The sequence below is a fragment of the Haliotis rufescens genome, unplaced genomic scaffold (assembly GCF_023055435.1).
Source record: "Haliotis rufescens isolate VD_foot unplaced genomic scaffold, xgHalRufe1.0.p SCAF_9, whole genome shotgun sequence".
Taxonomy (NCBI): domain Eukaryota; kingdom Metazoa; phylum Mollusca; class Gastropoda; order Lepetellida; family Haliotidae; genus Haliotis; species Haliotis rufescens.
This window is the reverse complement of record NW_025964383.1, coordinates 34,894,261-34,912,143: the sequence shown is the minus strand read 5'-3', so window position 1 is coordinate 34,912,143 and position 17,883 is coordinate 34,894,261. Positions and strand designations below refer to the sequence as shown.

Genomic DNA, 17,883 nt, shown 5'->3' with positions numbered 1-17,883 from the left:
ACACCTGGCCTTGTCTCACACTTGGCCTCATCTCAAACCGGGCCTTGTCTCACACCTGGCCTTGTCTCACACCTGGCCTTGTGTCACACCTGGCCTTGTGTCACACCTGGCCTTGTCTCACACCTGGCCTTATCCCACACCTGGCTTTGTCTCACACCTGGCCTCATCTCACACTTGGCCTCCAGGTAATATCCTGGAAATTTTTACCTGTGCAAGAAAATCTCCCCTGGTCCAAAAGCAATGAGATTTTTTGGTGTGTGATGAGATTTTGCTAATTTTCAGAGATATTTCATCTTCACACCGGGATGAAACTGTATTTGATTTTTGGTACTTGTGACTCAAATAATGTTGCAAGTAATATTACTAGACTATATAGATATATCCTCGGATATCCTATTTTTGAACATTAATTATTCCACTGGAATACATATATTTAGCATATATTAGCATTAGCATGAACAAAAAATTACATTCGACTTATATTTCTGTTCATTGTCTACTTTAGGAGAAATCACACCAATATGTATGTATTTCTGTTCATAGTTGACTTGATGGGGGATTATTCGCGAGGACAATTATAGATCATTTAGGAGGCATGTTTACCACCATCAGCTGTTCATTTCGTTGGCATGCAGGAGACAACAATCTGCAGTTATCAAATTTGGACAATGTGTGTTTAGATTGTAATTCAATATATTTAGAGTGATGACATGAAATAGCAACTGTTGTAAATGGTATTACAGTGTGTTGGCAAAAAATATATTATTTACATTCCAGTACTTTCGTCAATTTTGAGGTCTTATTTCCATCTGAAGTGTGTACCATATCAGAGGCTGGGTCTGTGACTGTATCAAATGAAATCTTATCAATATGGACTTTTCAATTAATTAATTAGAAGTGACAGTTCATTATACAATGACTATTGCTCCAGGTTCACCCTCTTGTTTAATAAGCAACAATTAAGTCATTTATTTCACATAGAAGGCGGTGTGTTTGCAATGGGCAGCAGCCAGAAAATGTTTACGAGTAACTGGAAGTTGAAAAGACTGTTGACATTCACAATGTATAAGAGTTATATTTAAATGATTAAGTCACAGTTTTCAATTTTTATGGACAAATTTGGAAGCAAAAGTATCGTGGCATATTCTAAAAAATCTAAATCCAACTTGCTGTTTGGCCACTAGAAATAGTTAAAATAGTTTCATTATGCACAGTGGCCATTCTTGTCTTCCACAAGGGTACGTTCATAAAAACTCATCCACTGTTGCTGTCAGTGGCTAGGCGAATCTCATCTAAAATACAATCGTTTCAGATCTGAAATTTGAAGATTATGAAAAAAGTTGTATGTATAAATTTTTATTTTTTTTTGCTGTCATTCCAAAATCAAAATTTGCTCGTATTTTGAAACTTTACCCGTAATTAACTTTTTCTCTCTTGATTTCTACGCAGATGTACATACATGTAGATCAATGTCTTTGATTTCTGCTAGGATTTAAAAAAAATATGTTTAAGGACTTGTAGTTGGAGATCACTGAATAAGTTTTTCGTGCGCTACCAAACTGTTTAGTTTTTAAAAACAAACATTCGTTTTGCCAATCACACCCGGCCTCATCTCACATCTGGCCTTGTCTCACGTTCCAGATTCAACACAAATTTATTTGTAAACTTCATGATGAGAATATTCTACACTCACCCTTTTTCAAGATCTCGGATTTTAGTTTCAAGCATGTGAAGTTCATTTTCTATGTATCTGTCCGAACTTCTGAAACAGAGAAACCATTGTTACAGTTACAAGAAGTATAGAGATGACCAGGACACCTTAAACATTAGTGAAGTGTTACTTATATGTACACGACCGGTGAAGATCCCGGGTCTTCAGCAACCCATGCTTGCCGTAAAAGGCAACTATGCTTGTCGTAAGAGACGACTAACGGGATCAGATTGTCAGGTTCGCTGACTTGGTTGATGCATGTCATCGTATCCCAATTGGCTGGATTTATGCTCATGATGTCAGTCACTGGATTGTCTGGTCCAGACTCGATTATTTACAGGCCGCCGTCATAGAACTGGAATATTGCTGAGTGCGGCGTTAAACAACAAACCAACCAAATCAAAACTTTGTGTACAGTGTGTGGAGTGTTTTGTTTCGTTTGTTTGTTGTTTAATGCCACACTCAGCAGTATTCAAGCTATATGACGGTGGCCTGTAAATAATCGAATCTGGACCAGACAATCCAGTGATTGATATCATGATCAATTGGGATCGATGACATACATCAACCAAGTCAGCAAACCTGACCACCTGATCCCGTTAGTTGCCTCTTACGACAAGCATAGTTGCCTTTCACGATAAGCATGGGTTGCTTAGACCTATTCTACCCCAGATCTTCACGGGTGATGTGGAGTGTTACTTACTCAAGCATGGGTACAGTGGAGCTACACTATAGTGTCAACACAAGGAACACAAGCAGGGGTACAGTGGAGCTACACTATCCCAACATCAACACTTGGAAGACAAGCATGGGTACAGTGGAGCTACACTATCCAAACATCAACACAGGGAAGACAAGCATGGGTACAGTGGAGCTACACTATCCCATCAACACAGGGAAGACAAGCATTGGTACAGTGGAGCTACACTATCCCAACATCAACACAGGGAAGACAAGCATGGGTACAGTGGAGCTACACTAACCCAACAACACAGGGAAGACAAGCATGGGTACAGTGGAGCTACACTATCCCAACATCAACACAGGGAAGACAAGCATGGGTACAGTGGAGCTACACTATCCCAACATCAACACAGGGAAGACAAGCATGGGTACAGTGGAGCTACACTATACCAACAACACAAGGAACACAAGCATGGGTACAGTGGAGCTACACTATCCCAACATCAACACAGGGAAGACAAGCATGGGTACAGTGGAGCTACACTATAGTGTCAACACAAGGAACACAAGCAGGGGTACAGTGGAGCTACACTATCCTGTCAACACAGGGAAGACAAGCATGGGTACAGTGGAGCTACACTATAGTGTCAACACAAGCTATATGACGGTGGCCTGTAAATAATCGAATCTGGACCAGACAATCCAGTGATTGATATCATGATCAATTGGGATCGATGACATGCATCAACCAAGTCAGCAAACCTGACCACCTGATCCCGTTAGTTGCCTCTTACGACAAGCATAGTTGCCTTTCACGATAAGCATGGGTTGCTTAGACCTATTCTACCCCAGATCTTCACGGGTGATGTGGAGTGTTACTTACACAAGCATGGGTACAGTGGAGCTACACTATAGTGTCAACACAAGGAACACAAGCAGGGGTACAGTGGAGCTACACTATCCCAACATCAACACTTGGAAGACAAGCATGGGTACAGTGGAGCTACACTATCCCAACATCAACACTTGGAAGACAAGCATGGGTACAGTGGAGCTACACTATACCAACAACAACACAGGGAAGACAAGCATGGGTACAGTGGAGCTACACTATACCAACAACACAAGGAACACAAGCATGGGTACAGTGGAGCTACACTATCCCAACATCAACACAGGGAAGACAAGCATGGGTACAGTGGAGCTACACTATCCCAACATCAACACAGGGAAGACAAGCATGGGTACAGTGGAGCTACACTATAGTGTCAACACAAGGAACACAAGCAGGGGTACAGTGGAACTACACTATCCTGTCAACACAGGGAAGACAAGCATGGGTACAGGGGAGCTACACTATCCCAACATCAACACTTGGAAGACAAGCATGGGTACAGTGGAGCTACACTATACCAACAACAACACAGGGAAGACAAGCATGGGTACAGTGGAGCTACACTATCCCAACATCAACACAAGGAACACAAGCATGGGTACAGTGGAGCTACACTAACCCAACAACACAGGGAAGACAAGCATGGGTACAGTGGAGCTACACTATCCCAACATCACAAGGAACACAAGCATGGGTACAGTGGAGCTACACTATCCCAACATCAACACAAGGAACACAAGCATGGGTACAGTGGATCTACACTTTCCAAACAAGAACAATTATAGAGTACTGGTGATCTATTCTGACACGGAATCCCATGGGGGAGGAGAATGGGGTACGGGGGAGGAGAATGGGGTACATGGGACTCCAGTGGCTTGTGGTAGAAAGAACTCACCTCTTGTGTCTATCATCGATGCCGGGCAGACTGCCATACACAACTGAAATGGAGATCACAAAGGATGCATCAATGACCGCTCTGAGATGATGTGTTGAAATGTGAAAGAAGGAAAAAAAACCCAGTGGGTTTGTTATTCCACTGACGTAAACAATAAGTAAAACGTGAAAGACTGACTCACTTACTGTCGTTATAAATATATATATATTAATTAAAATTAAACCATTAAACCTATTGAATTCATTTCTTAAAACCCTCACCCCCATTTAATTTTATGTCTTTCTTACCTATTTAACATCTTCAGGAAATTTTGGTATTTTAATTATTTCATCCTACCAATTTGAGTTTTGGGGCCAGAAATGCTTAACATTCAATCAGTACAAAACATAACCATGTATGATTGATGGATGGATGGATGGATGGATGGATGGATGGATGGATGCCAGTGCAGGAAAATAAGTCGTAGCAGTCTTCTGGACCAACAGCTAAATTCCACTTCAAATATGTGTAATTGGGATGGAATAACTGATAAAATACAACAGCTTTCAGCATCACTGAAGTACTGATATTGACTCAACAACAGTTGTATTGTCTCTCAAGCTGGATCAATAGTCACACCATTGTTAGTCTCATGATACTGACTGCTGTTTCAGGAAGGCTTCATCACACTGGTTTTCAGACTGAGTTGGTTGGTTTGTTTGTTGTTTAACGCCGCACTCAGCAATATTCCAGCTTTATCACGGTGGTCTGTAAATAATCGAGTCTGGACCAGACAATCCAGTGATTGAAATCATGAGCATCGATCCGCACACATGCATCAACCAAGTCAGCGAGCCTGACCACCCGATCCTGTTAGTCGCTTTTTACGACAAGCATAGTCACCTTTTCACGGGTCTTCAGACGGGAGTACTGCTCAGTACAAAAATAACTCGGTCTAATGAGGTTACCTGTCAATATTAGTCCAAGCAGAAGGTACAATATACAGTATTGTATACCCTGCATGGATCATTTTGTACTAAATCAAAAATGGACGGTGAAGATCCGGGGTAGAATAGGTCTTCAGCAAACCATGCTTCTCGTAAGAGGCGACGATCGGGTGGTCAGGCTCACTGACTTGGTTGATGTATGTCATCGTATCCCAAATGCGTGGATCGATGTCATGATGTCAATCACTGGATTGTCTGGTCCAGACTCGATTATTTACAGACCGCTGTCATATATAGCTGGAATATTGCTGAGTGCGGTGGAAAACAACAATCAAACAAACTAAATTGAAAATAGCATGACAATTTCAGATATGGGAATAAAGTTTCATAGATAACAGTAACCCACGTTTATAGCAACCAAACTGATAACGAACTGAAGGATGTAATGAACTGATTTTTCAGTCCCGGTCACTGGCTGTATATATAAAAAAAAATTAAAAATGGATAAAGAACAGGCTTATAATGAAATAACCGATATGGCGAACTCACTTTGTGGTCCCATGCGCACTCTGTCAACGACAATGCTCATGTTTATAATGAACTGTTAATCTCTGAGTTGTCAGCTGCCACCTATCAGCCACGTACGGCTGCTCAAAGCAGAAATAAACAATTGCCTGCAAATGATTCACTGATTAAGTACTGCACATTGTCCTCATTGTACCCCCTCAATTAACAATGGTAAAAATGTGATCAGGCTATAGCCTTTGAAGTGGATATATTCTGTTGAAATGCTCATAAATTCTGTTGAAATGCTTATAACTAACTAAAATTAGTGGACCATTTGAATTTGTTATAACCGTCTTTAACTGTCATGGACACTATAGCCCCTCTCTTTTGTAAGTTACGCTCTGGTAATGATTGTTTGTTTGCTTGTTTGTTGTTTAACGCCGCACTCAGCAATGTTCCAGCTATATGACGGCGGTCTGAAAATAAACGAGTCTTGACAAGACAATCCAGTGAGTGATATCATGAGCATCGATCCACACACAAGCATCAACCAAGTCAGCGAGCCTGACCACCCAATCCTGTTAGTCGCTTTTTACGACAAGCATAGTCACCTTTTCACGGGTCTTCAGACGGGAGTACTGCTCAGTACAAAAATAACTCGGTCTAATGAGGTTACCTGTCAATATTAGTCCAAGCATAAGGTACAATATACAGTATTGTATACCCTGCATAGATCATTTTGTACTAAATCAAAAAAGGACGGTGAAGATCCGGGGTAGAATAGGTCTTCAGCACCCCATGCTTGCTGTAAAAGGCGACTATGCTTCTCGTAAGAGGCGACTAACGGGATCGGGTGGTCAGGCTCACTGACTTGGTTGATGTATGTCATCGTATCCCAAATGCGTGGATCGATGTCATGATGTCAATCACTGGATCGTCTGGCCCAGACTCGATTATTTACAGACCGCTGTCATATATAGCTGGAATATTGCTGAGTGCGGTGGAAAACAACAATCAAACAAACTAAATTGAAAATAGCATGACAATTTCAGATATGGGAATAAAGTTTCATAGATCACAGTAACCCACGTTTATAGCAACCAAACTGATAACGAACTGAAGGATGTAACGAACTGATTTTTCAGTCCCGGTCACTGGCTGTATATTTAAATTTTTAAAAAAATTGGATAAATAACAGGCTTATAATCATGATAATGAAATAACCGATATGGCGAACTCACTTTGTGGTCCCATGCGCACTCTGTCAACGACAATGCTCATGTTTATAATGAACTGTTAATCTCTGAGTTGTCATCGGTCATCTATCAGCCACGTACGGCTGCTCAAAGCAGAAATAAACAATTGCCTGCAAATGATTCACTGATTAAGTACTGACACATTGTCCTCATTGTACCCCCTCAATTAACAATGGTAAAAATGTGATCAGGCTATAGCCTTTGAAGTGGATATATTCTGTTGAAATGCTCATAAATTCTGTTGAAATGCTTATAACTAACTAAAATTAGTGGACCATTTGAATTTGTTATAACCGTCTTTAACTGTCATGGACACTATAGCCCCTCTCTTTTGTAAGTTACGCTCTGGTAATGATTGTTTGTTTGCTTGTTGGTTGGTTAACGCCGCACTCGGCAATATTCCAGCTATATGACGGCGGTCTGAAAATAAACGAGTCAGGACCAGACAATCCAGTGAGTTATATCATGAGCATTGATCCACACAATTTGGATACGAGGACATGCATCAACCAAGGCAGCGAGCCTGACCAACCGATCCCGTTAGTCGCCTCGTACGACAAGCATAATCGCCTTTTACGTCAAGCATGGTTTGCTGACGACCTGTTCTACCCGGGATCTTCACGGGTCCTCTGGGTATGAAGGTAACCTATATATGTGTTAAGTACATCCTGTTGCCAATGAACCATCAAAAGGCACCAGTTCAGCATGTTATGCTCCGGAAATGAATGCTACATGTACTTGCGTAATAAGTCGAGTTCGTTGCTGAGGAATTGACATAAAATATTGTTTTTAAGAAATTCCAAAACATCTTAAGGCACCAGTTCAGCATGTGTTTGATACATATGCGAATTTTCATGACAATATATTAAATGTTATGCTCGGGAAACGAATGTTACATATATTTGAGTCTGTTGCCATCATGACCATAGAATCACCAAAAATTAAAGATAATACTAAAACATGAAGAGGCACAAGTTCAGGATATTTTTATACATATGCAAATTTTCATAATAAAATATTAAACGGTTTCCGAGCTATCCACCGGAAACGAAACGTGATGAACAGACAAACGCACGGAAAGCATCCTATATCCCCCTCCCTCTTCATGGCCGAAAAATAATCACATCCATGGCACAGCTTCTGGGTGTATCATGGCAAGTTTATTAGTGACATTGCAAACATTGTTCTGTCTCCCAACCTGTTACACCATGTTACACAAAGGAATGTTTTGCCAGTACAATTATCATGTTTTCAGCTGTTATTCATTTTTATTCATGCTACAGATGTGTAGCAATAGAATTTAGTTGCCACAAGATATTTTTCAAGGTAGTCATTTGGCAACCTCTGAATTTTAGCCAGTAGACAAACTGAAATTTAGGTCGCATTGGTGTCCGTTTTAGCTGCAACTTTGAGGCCTAGACTCTTTATACATCTATTATCCCAAACAGTATCTCCCTTTTACAATCTAAAGTTATTGTACACAAGTATATGATCACATTACCCAATGCCTGTTCAAATCACTTTTTATCTTTGATTTTAGTATCACCCTTCAATACATCTTTCATGCCGAATAGTAGCTTCCTCTTAAATCTTAAGTTCTAATATTACCCGGTAAGGTCTATGTTTGTTTATGTTACTCAGTGCTTTTCAAAATCATTATCTTCTTTTAATTTAAAATAACTCTCAATAGCGTATGCCCTTTTGTTATATCTCAGCATCTATAATGCATACTTAATGCATCCAATTGATTTGAGTGAGTGAGTATGGTTTTACGCCGCTTTTAGCAATATTCCAGCAATATCACGGCGGGGGACACCAGAAATGAGCTTCACACATTGTACCCATGTCGGGAATCGAACCCGGGTCTTCGGCGTGACGAGCGAACGCTTTAACCACTAGGCTACCCGACCGCCCCCCAATTGATTTGAAAGTCCATCAAAGTTCATGTCTTTTGTGTGTACCTTAAAAGTGTTGGGTATACTTGTTACGTGTTGCTTTGTCTAAACATTATATAGTAGTGTAGACAATGACAGTTCTACCGCAACCCCACTTGAACCAGATTTATATTCCTATACTGCTACTACAGAGGGAATTTTTTATGTCAAAATGATGATGTGATTCAATGAACGTCATGAGATTAAGCTAAATTGACTCTAGCTTACAACCACCTGGAGCCAATCAATGCTTTTATGATATGTTATTAGAGACAATGACAGTTTTACCACAAACCCACTAGAGCCAGATTTATATACCATATATCGCTGTGTATAAAGCGACCCCACCTATATGATGACCCCCCTGTACACGCCTTCAAAATCGACCCAAGATTCCTATACTCCATGTATAAAGCGACCTGGAATGAAGCACACAAACCTTATATATGCAATAAAAACATGTTTATCTTGCGTTGTTTTTACTACGATGATTGGTCGCGTGTGTAACTCCAGCACATGTTGCGATTTTGTGTTTACACGGTACGACACCAAATTGGTGCCCGTAAAATAAAATTCATTTATGAAGTAATAACATAAGAGACAGTGGTGAGTAATTTAATCGCCAATTAACTATGTTGTAACTAACTAGGCTTATGTTTGCTTCACATTCAGCGTGTTTATTCCATCTCCAACAGTTGTTAATACAACTGTATAAACAGCGGGAATTGATTTCAGCTTCACCAGTTATCACATGTTAGGTCACATGTGCAATATGCAAATGCTTCCCGGTACTTCCCACTCTCTACTCACGGATGTTGATTGTTTTACCGTGTCAGCTGGTTTGACAATCTGCATCGAGGCGAGGGTCATTTCAACTTTATTTGCAGAAATTATTAAACTTTATTCAAGGAAAACAGATACAGATCATGTTTATGTATGGAAATAGTTATTGGAACAGTTATTTAGGACGAAATGCAAAATTTTATTGTCAAATGCTAGGCTGGGTATGGGACGCTGGTTGACATCACCAGCTGAAAGTGAAACAACTGGAAAAAAATGTGAGATCTTCGACTCCGTGTATAAGACGAGCCCCCTCATTTTAGGTACGAAAAACTCGCCTTATACACAGCGATATACGGTACCTATACCACCACTACAGAGGGAATTTTTTATGTCAAAATGATGATGCGATTCAACAATCATTACTAGAGCACATTTTTGTTTAGGGCTACCAAATTTTACGTTACTTTTTTTTCTCCAACAAGTCCAAAAACTATGTCCTCCAGTATCTACAAAATAGGCAGGTCTAGAAACAACAAGTAGTGAAGAATTTCCATTTAAACATTTGGTAGCCAAAAGTATACAGAGCAACAAATTTCGAGCACACACAATGGAGCAAAAAACAGTGGAGACAACATACCAAAGTATGGGCCTACGAGCCGCAAAATCTGTAGCACCCCACCTATTGCTAGAGAATGCGTACCAAAGCAATCTAGTAACAGATATAGCCAATGTCGACTATTTGGTAGGAAATCTTGGTATAACAAACCTACAATCGCTAGAAGGCCTACCAACATTTGTAGACGATTGTACATGTTTGGCTATCTACATCGCAAAGAATGTGCATACAGAAGGGGAAAATTGCTATGTACAACAGGAGAAGATAGTTCTGCACAATATATTGTATCGAGAATCTCTACAGCAGTACGAACAAGTATGGGAGAAACTCCAGATAGAGAAAAATGAGGACATATCCACACAACAATTTTGCATACCATTTCTGCACATACCGAAACAAAAAATAGTGCCATACGGAGTACAATTGCAAGAATAGAGCAAGATACAGAGCAGAAAGCGAAAAAGAAGTGGAAAGAACTATATCCAGAAGAGGTACATGGCTTGTTTGTAGCAAAGATAGATGTTTCCGAAATACCTATAGACGAATTGCACGCTGCTTTGCCAGCTTTCGAAAGACAACTACTAGCACACGGCTATGGTTTGTATTCTATAGACTACACTTTTCGGGTACACTAGATAGAGAAGCTCTTGTCGAACATCTCTGCAAAGAACATGGTTTCCAAGAACAAGGTGACCTCGTAGCAGCTATGCAAAAAAATATTCCAACTATTCTTGCAAATACAGATAGCGTTGGAAAACACGTTTACATGGGTACACACCTACAATGGCTATACAACAAGAACGAAGTTGTACAACAATGTCGTGTCCAATTTTGAAGCAGGAGACTATGTAGACTGTCCAAACAAACATTTGGGCAAGACATTTCTACACCCACAAGCTAGAGGCTGCACACGTATAGAAGTTTCTTTGTATGCCTGCAACGACGAATTGCGAGGTACAGAAACAGCAGACTATTTGGTAGAAGATGCTCTACGGATAGTTTCCCAAGGAAACAACCCTTTGTTTGCAGTACAACCACCTACAAAACAATGGGAAAATCTTGCTAGTTGCCTAGATCGTTGCTTTGTGCTAGCAGATTGCCCACAAGGAACTATATTTGTAGCTTGGTATGCGCATACAACGACTGGAAGAATAGCTGGAGTACGAATTTGTCCAACAACAATGTCTATAGAAGACGACAGAAAATGGAATAGGGCTACACGATGGGCTACAGGAAATTTTGGTTTCCGAAACTGCCTAATATTCCAGGTAGAAATTCTGTATGGGCTATCCTGGGATATCGAAACCAAAAAGATTGGTCCTCCTCCTAGCAAACCCTATAGCAAACACAACAACTTGCTTGCTTTTTCCTGGGTATAGGATTCTTCAGAGGTTTCCTGGTATGGGAATTCCCATGTACAGGATTCCTAGGAAATTTCCTATCGGAGACAAATATTGTAGAATATGTATACAATGCCACGGAAAAAAAAACTATCCGAAGAAGAGGTGGAAGAAATTCATGCCCTGCGTGAAAACATCTCAGCAGAGGATGCGAAAAAAAGATATGGTATTGGAACCGGGAGGTTATTCTTCCCCGCCCTTAAGGCGGGGAAGTATACGGGAAACGTTAATTTTGTAGCATGTATGTCGACATGTTGGTTTATTTGAAATTTCAAGCCACGCAATAACTGAAAGAAAACATACAAATCATGTGGGTGGAATGTTGATGCTATTCTTTTCCAGCAATAAGAGATACTTCAAAATCGTCTTTATGTAGTTAATTGATGCATCTGACCGTTTCTGGTCATTAGCTGACATTATTAAACCATTTATGTGTAATCCGATGTCCTTTTTTCCTCAAGGACTAATTTTCTGATTTTCACGGTGCATACAAAAGAAGAACTGTACTCCAGAGATCGTAAATATCAGCATAATATAAAATATGTTCTGAATATGCAACGACGACATCTCAATTTAAATGTAATATGGCTGAATTCCACATTCTACATACTAAACTTTCGATTGTTTGGATGCTCACGTTCACTGGAAAAATTTGGAATAGTTATATTCCGTATTTGGAATTAACCCAGTCCCCGTGTTTTTTATCAGTGCACCCCACATGGCCACATGTGAAACGTTTGGTAGCAAAGTCAAAGCAAAATCGGAGTAGCGTGTCGGCGAATTTGCATCAAGGCTGTCGTATTTTTCAACCGTTTAATGGAATTCAATGTACAGCCGTAGCTCTGATCGCTATCATATATTTTGTGTCCCATGCCTCACATCTATTTGCGTCTGTACCGTGTTCCACCGACCTCGATAATCTTTTGGATGAAGGCACAGCTCCCTACAGTCACATAGTTAACACCGAAGGGGTATTAAGGTCATAATCAGCTCCCAGCAGCCACTGCCTCAAGCGATATTGTCTACATAACAGATCAGTTTTATGGCCCCGTCACATGTGCTCCAAATATTGATGCAGGGAAAACAAATTCATAGAATCATTTCAACAAGCAATATTGATATCCCAGTCACTTATGGTAACTTCTAATGATGTCTCTATTGCAATTTTTACGGATTTTGATTCGTATGCATTATTTGACTCTCATCAGCGGAATGATTTGGATCAGACTGATCCGAATGGACAAGCAGTTTTACTTCTGTTTAGTATTATGGATGAATTGTTATGTTACATCTTACAACTACAGTATATCAGGCGACGACTAGGCTTGTCGTAAGAGGCGACAACTGTATTGCCCAATACTCAAAACAAATAAAAATAATATTTCCACAACCGCGTTGTGTTATTTGTGGTTAATATAGTTATGCTCCTTCATGCCTTTCAGTAACATCATAATTGTGAGGCATCACAATGGCGGGGAACTTTGATGCTCTGCGTCAATGTTTTCTTGTAAATAATATGGAAAAAGTCAGATGCGCGCGAGAACCTAGAAAAAACAGGGAACCCTATAGAAAGTGAGACACAAGTCGAACCAGACAACTCTATAGAATATGTGTCTCGCGACGATGTATTGGAACATATATATAGAGTATTGTTGGATATACGAAACACTATTGCAAAGGAGAAAGAAGAATTGGAGTCCTTGGAAAAAGATGTGGAGGATGTAGAAGAAGAAGTAGAGTCCTTGGAAAAAACCTGGGTTCTCCCCCAATGTCAGTCAACAGATTGGGAGAACCATGGGGAGTCGGACAACTTGGGATGCAAGCGTGACATTTCAAAACTGAGGTCCGCAAAATTGCCATGTTTTTCCTGAATCTTGTCAATCACATTAGTGTCAAAAGGGACAGAATATTCAATGGTATAAATGATTTCACTGGATTTATCAAAAAGGACAAGATCAGGTTTGTTGGCCTGGATCCGTCTGAGGCTGTAAATGGGCCTATTCCAAAGAAGTTTGAATTTATCATTTTTCATGATGCCCTCTACATATTCCGGGCCATACCCTGGATGGACCTCTGTGTCAAAACCACAAGCATTTAGAAGACGGTAATAGAATGATGGAGCTATACCATCATGTCGCTTAAGATACTGTGTTTGTGCCAAAACTGGATATCCACTGACAATGTGTTGGACAGTCTCATTAAATTCATTGCATAATCTACATTTCATATTTACATTTTGATACAAAACCAGACATTCATGGTTTTGAGTGGGAAGTGACTGGTCCTGAGTAACAAACAGAGAGGCTTCAGTTTTACTTTTCAGGCCAGCCGACTTCATCCAAGCGAAGGACTTTGCAGGGCTGCTGATCTTCCAAACACACTGCACATAAACTCAATGCAGCGGTTGTTCAGACAGCCTCTCCTTGAAAAACTGAGTCTGGGCCGTTTTGACATGGCAATTTGCTTGGTTGACATTCATTTCTGCATCGTCCAGCAGTACAGAACCTTCAACTAAATCAACATTGACATTGAGAGTATGTCCCGCATACTTGGCTTGTTTAGAAAACTGTGGAATGCCTTGTTTTCATCGTGAGTCTTGACATGCTTTACAAGAGGATCATCAGACAAATAAATGTGTGCAAAAGTGCACAATTCAATTCTATCATGAAGAGGCTCCATGTTAATCAAACCACGCCATCCCATTATAATTGGGAAGAGCAAGGGTGGTGGGATCTACTGTCTGACATGAATCTTCGTGTGAGGGTGTCAATACCCTGAATTTCTTGTTTCGTCCAATCAACACTACCAAAGAATATGAAAGGACAGGTACAGCATAAGTATTTGTGGCTTTAACTTTATTGCGAGCATTCAGCTCTCAACTCCAGATTTTCTTGACATTCTGAAGTTTGTCCCTAACCTTAGTACGTAAAGGCCTGACCTTCCCAAAAATGGTCAATAACTCTTCCCCCAAGTAAATTGACTAAACGTCTCTCAGTTTTACATGAATGTTGCATTTGTTGAGCCCAAAGGACATGCCAGTATCACTAGAAAAGGACTCAACTTTTTATCTTCTTCTTCTTATTATTATCATTATTGCTTTAAACCATGACTCAAGACCTGCCAATATGACATCCCCTGAACTATACTGTATTGTATGCTTAAAGCATACCTCGGGGGGACAGCAGCTCAATATAAGTGAACCTATTATTTTTATTTTTATTATTAATGGCCACTATTATATCAGGATTGTTCCCAACGTATTTGTTACATTATTCTTAACAATCACGTAAAACACAAATTTTCTGAAAGTCTGCTTACAAACTAATTGACAAAACCGCCACATGTGCATTTCACATCATGTCATCATGTGACGTTAAAATGTATGAGAACTGCAGGCCTACTTGGGAAGTATCTCAAAATAGACATGTCCAACACAAGAACGAACGTCTTCATACAATCACATGGAAGTCAGTGACATACATTCAGTTGCGTTAGATCTGCAACTGTTTGAACGCACTACGAAACTACTTCAATACAATCAATCATACGTATCATGCAGCTCAGATTACAACTTACCCGCAACGATAATAATAACAAGAATAATGATCACAAGTTGTCGCATTTTCTTCGTAGGTAGTCTCATCTGCCCGTTGTTTAGCTCAAACATCGTACGTCTCTTCACATCGTTACATGTTTTCGTTTATGCGACCAGCAGTCGACAGTCACACCAAATGCAGCCGTTCGTCGATGAAAATCTTATCAACACATACTATCATCCAGTAGATTGGGAACACCTGCAAATCCGATTTGACCCTAGAATTTACTTCCGGGTTACGAAGGTGCTTTGGAAAATGGAGAATAATGAATATTTTGGACCAATCGTCTTTCAGTATTTTCTTCGGCCCGACGACAAACGTTTGAGCGCCAGTTTTGACAACACACAGGAAAAAGACGATAGGTAAAACGTCCAAAACGTATTTATCATATTAATATATTTTGGTCTAGGTATCCCAGGGTACAAATCATGACCTCCACATCAGTTATTTTAGGAAGTGGTAACTTCTTTTGAATGTCTCAGATTGGTTAAAACTTCGAGAAACCCCACTGTTTACGTTTCACCAGATAGACATAGGCCGATATATCGATAGGTTCCACTCCGCTGTGTTGAAAGAAATGTTTAAGCGTCCATCACTGGTTATGTACATTATCTTTTTAACCCTACACCAGATAGCCTCATTAATGATGGTAACTGTATTTGAACGGAATGAATGTCTTAGCAACACAAGTCAATCAAAGTATTGCCAAACTTGCAAATTGCAATAATTTTCTCTAACATGTTGAACACCCATTGATCATTTTGAGGTAAATATTATATAGTACCTTTACTGGGTGGACCTTCCACATCTGCCTCGAATTTTTAAAAACCTTAATCCCTGGCTAGAAGTATTAATAAATATATTTATGTACCATTCAGCCAATGAAGGAGTAAGCATATGCTCTCAAACGTGGTGTTCCTCATAATAAAGAAGTTGATATGCATAAATTCTCTTCCTCATATTTATGTAGGCTTATTGTTTCCCAAACCCATGCAAAATTTGAAGCAATTAAGTGTTATGTGTGGAAATCTTTCCTTTTATTGGAAACATTACCATAAGCCCATTTTAAAGGTGTAATACTAAGGACCCGTGAAGATCAGGGGTAGAATAGGTCTCCAGCAACCCATGCTTGTCGAAACAGGCGACTATGCCATGTATGCTTGTTGTAAGAGGCGACTAACAGGATCGGGTGGTCAGGCTTGCTCACATGGTTAATGCATGTCATCGTATCCCAAATGCATTGATTGATGCTCATGAGATCAATCACTGGATTTTCTGGTCCAGACTTGATCACTTACAGGTCGACATATAGCTGGAATATTGCTGAGTGCGGCGTTAAACAAAAAACAAACAAACAGTACCAAGGTGAATTCGCAACGAAACTAATTCGATCAACAATGCAGTTTACCAGGCTCAATTACCATACTAGGCTACAGGTTACATACAACCAAATGTTTTCCCATAGACTTCTATAGTAACGTTTTATTTATTTTTTTAAATAACTAAGCATTCAACAGCTATTACCTGTACATGTGTGCACAGTTTGGCCTTAGAGCAGCAATAAAAATAATAAAAAATGACTAGCTTAGCCAGCTCCTTTTCCGAGTACAGGAAGCTAAACACACCACCCCCAGTTTCGCACCAAATGTCACCTACTTGAAAATAGCTGTGGTCACATTCAGCATAAGTCATCATGTTGAAAAAGACAGTACTAAATATAGAAAAACATGGTCAGTTTTAATAACTGGTTTGATGTACATTTGAAAGACATATAAATCTTACAGAATATCCTCCAATCACAGCCTGCAGATATATCTCGATCTGCACTGAAGGCTCCCTACGAAAACCGCACTGTCCAAACTGGTTCTGATATGGTGTAGTAGAACCTGTAGCGCAACCGCTGTCTGGCAAAACCGTTACCAGGGCTTCCACTCCCGACCCAAGGCCCCTTTTCGGTCTTAGGGAACTGATACGCCTTTACGATCCAACACCTCTTTTTTATCCATAAATTCTGACCTTTTCAAGCATTAATCCGGGTAAAAACGATTAGAGTAATCACATTGGCCGTCATTCGAAACACATCGTCATACACCTTAGCGTTGCTTGATTGGTTCATCATGATGTGACGTCATGCGCAATTCATTGTTTATTGCATGCATGTTAAAGGGGTGCTTATGACCCATTCAACGAGCACTGATTACATGGTCCAGTGGTAGAGCGTCGGCTGAATAACGTATTAATTAGCCAACTCGATGAAGCGCGGTTGAGCTTCCACAGTGCTAATTGGATCTAAAAAAGTGTGCCCGGTTAAGTGCACTACTCCCCTAATTGGTCGCCATGGAGAATTTGTAGACATGAACAACTCGTGGACTAAATTCAAGTGACCTTTAATATTGATTTCTTATATTGATTCTATACATGTTGAATTATTATAACGTGCGGCAAATTTATTTGTTCAAATCTTAAAATTTAAATGAAATAAGTATGCGTTGCATCAAGACCTGACATGATGATAATAAACAATACACATGGTAAAGTACAGTAATCCTCTGCTCACTCACGCTTATCAAATTATACTCTTGTCCTCCTCAGCTTGGATATACTTCCCAGATTTATTATTTATGACAGTATTCACAAGGGATCCTGTAAAAGATATACTAATACTTGCCATATTTTTAAT

The 17,883-nt window shown here is 39.9% G+C and overlaps 2 protein-coding genes across 5 annotated transcripts in view; one reads left to right on the top strand and one right to left on the bottom strand.

Moving 5' to 3' along the window:
- Positions 1-15,425, bottom strand: part of LOC124147802 (UDP-glucuronic acid decarboxylase 1-like) — an 87,227-nt gene extending 71,802 nt beyond the window's left edge. For 2 of the 4 annotated variants that reach the window (XM_048390487.1, XM_048390489.1), the window contains exons 1-3: positions 15,184-15,425; positions 4,186-4,228; positions 1,694-1,762 (exon numbers count right to left, since the gene is read on the bottom strand). In XM_048390487.1, the coding sequence (XP_048246444.1) occupies positions 1,694-1,762; positions 4,186-4,228; positions 15,184-15,274 (203 nt within the window). In that variant the 5' untranslated portion in view covers positions 15,275-15,425. The remainder of the gene's footprint in view (positions 1-1,693; positions 1,763-4,185; positions 4,229-15,183) is intronic. The other 2 variants (XM_048390488.1, XM_048390490.1) reach the window with 1 other exon arrangement.
- Positions 15,426-15,435: 10 nt separating this feature from the next.
- LOC124147801 (structural maintenance of chromosomes protein 4-like) overlaps positions 15,436-17,883 on the top strand; it is a 48,845-nt gene continuing 46,397 nt past the window's right edge. Inside the window, exon 1 of the mRNA XM_048390486.1 lies at positions 15,436-15,565. The gene's annotated coding sequence lies outside the window, so the exon portion shown is untranslated. The remainder of the gene's footprint in view (positions 15,566-17,883) is intronic.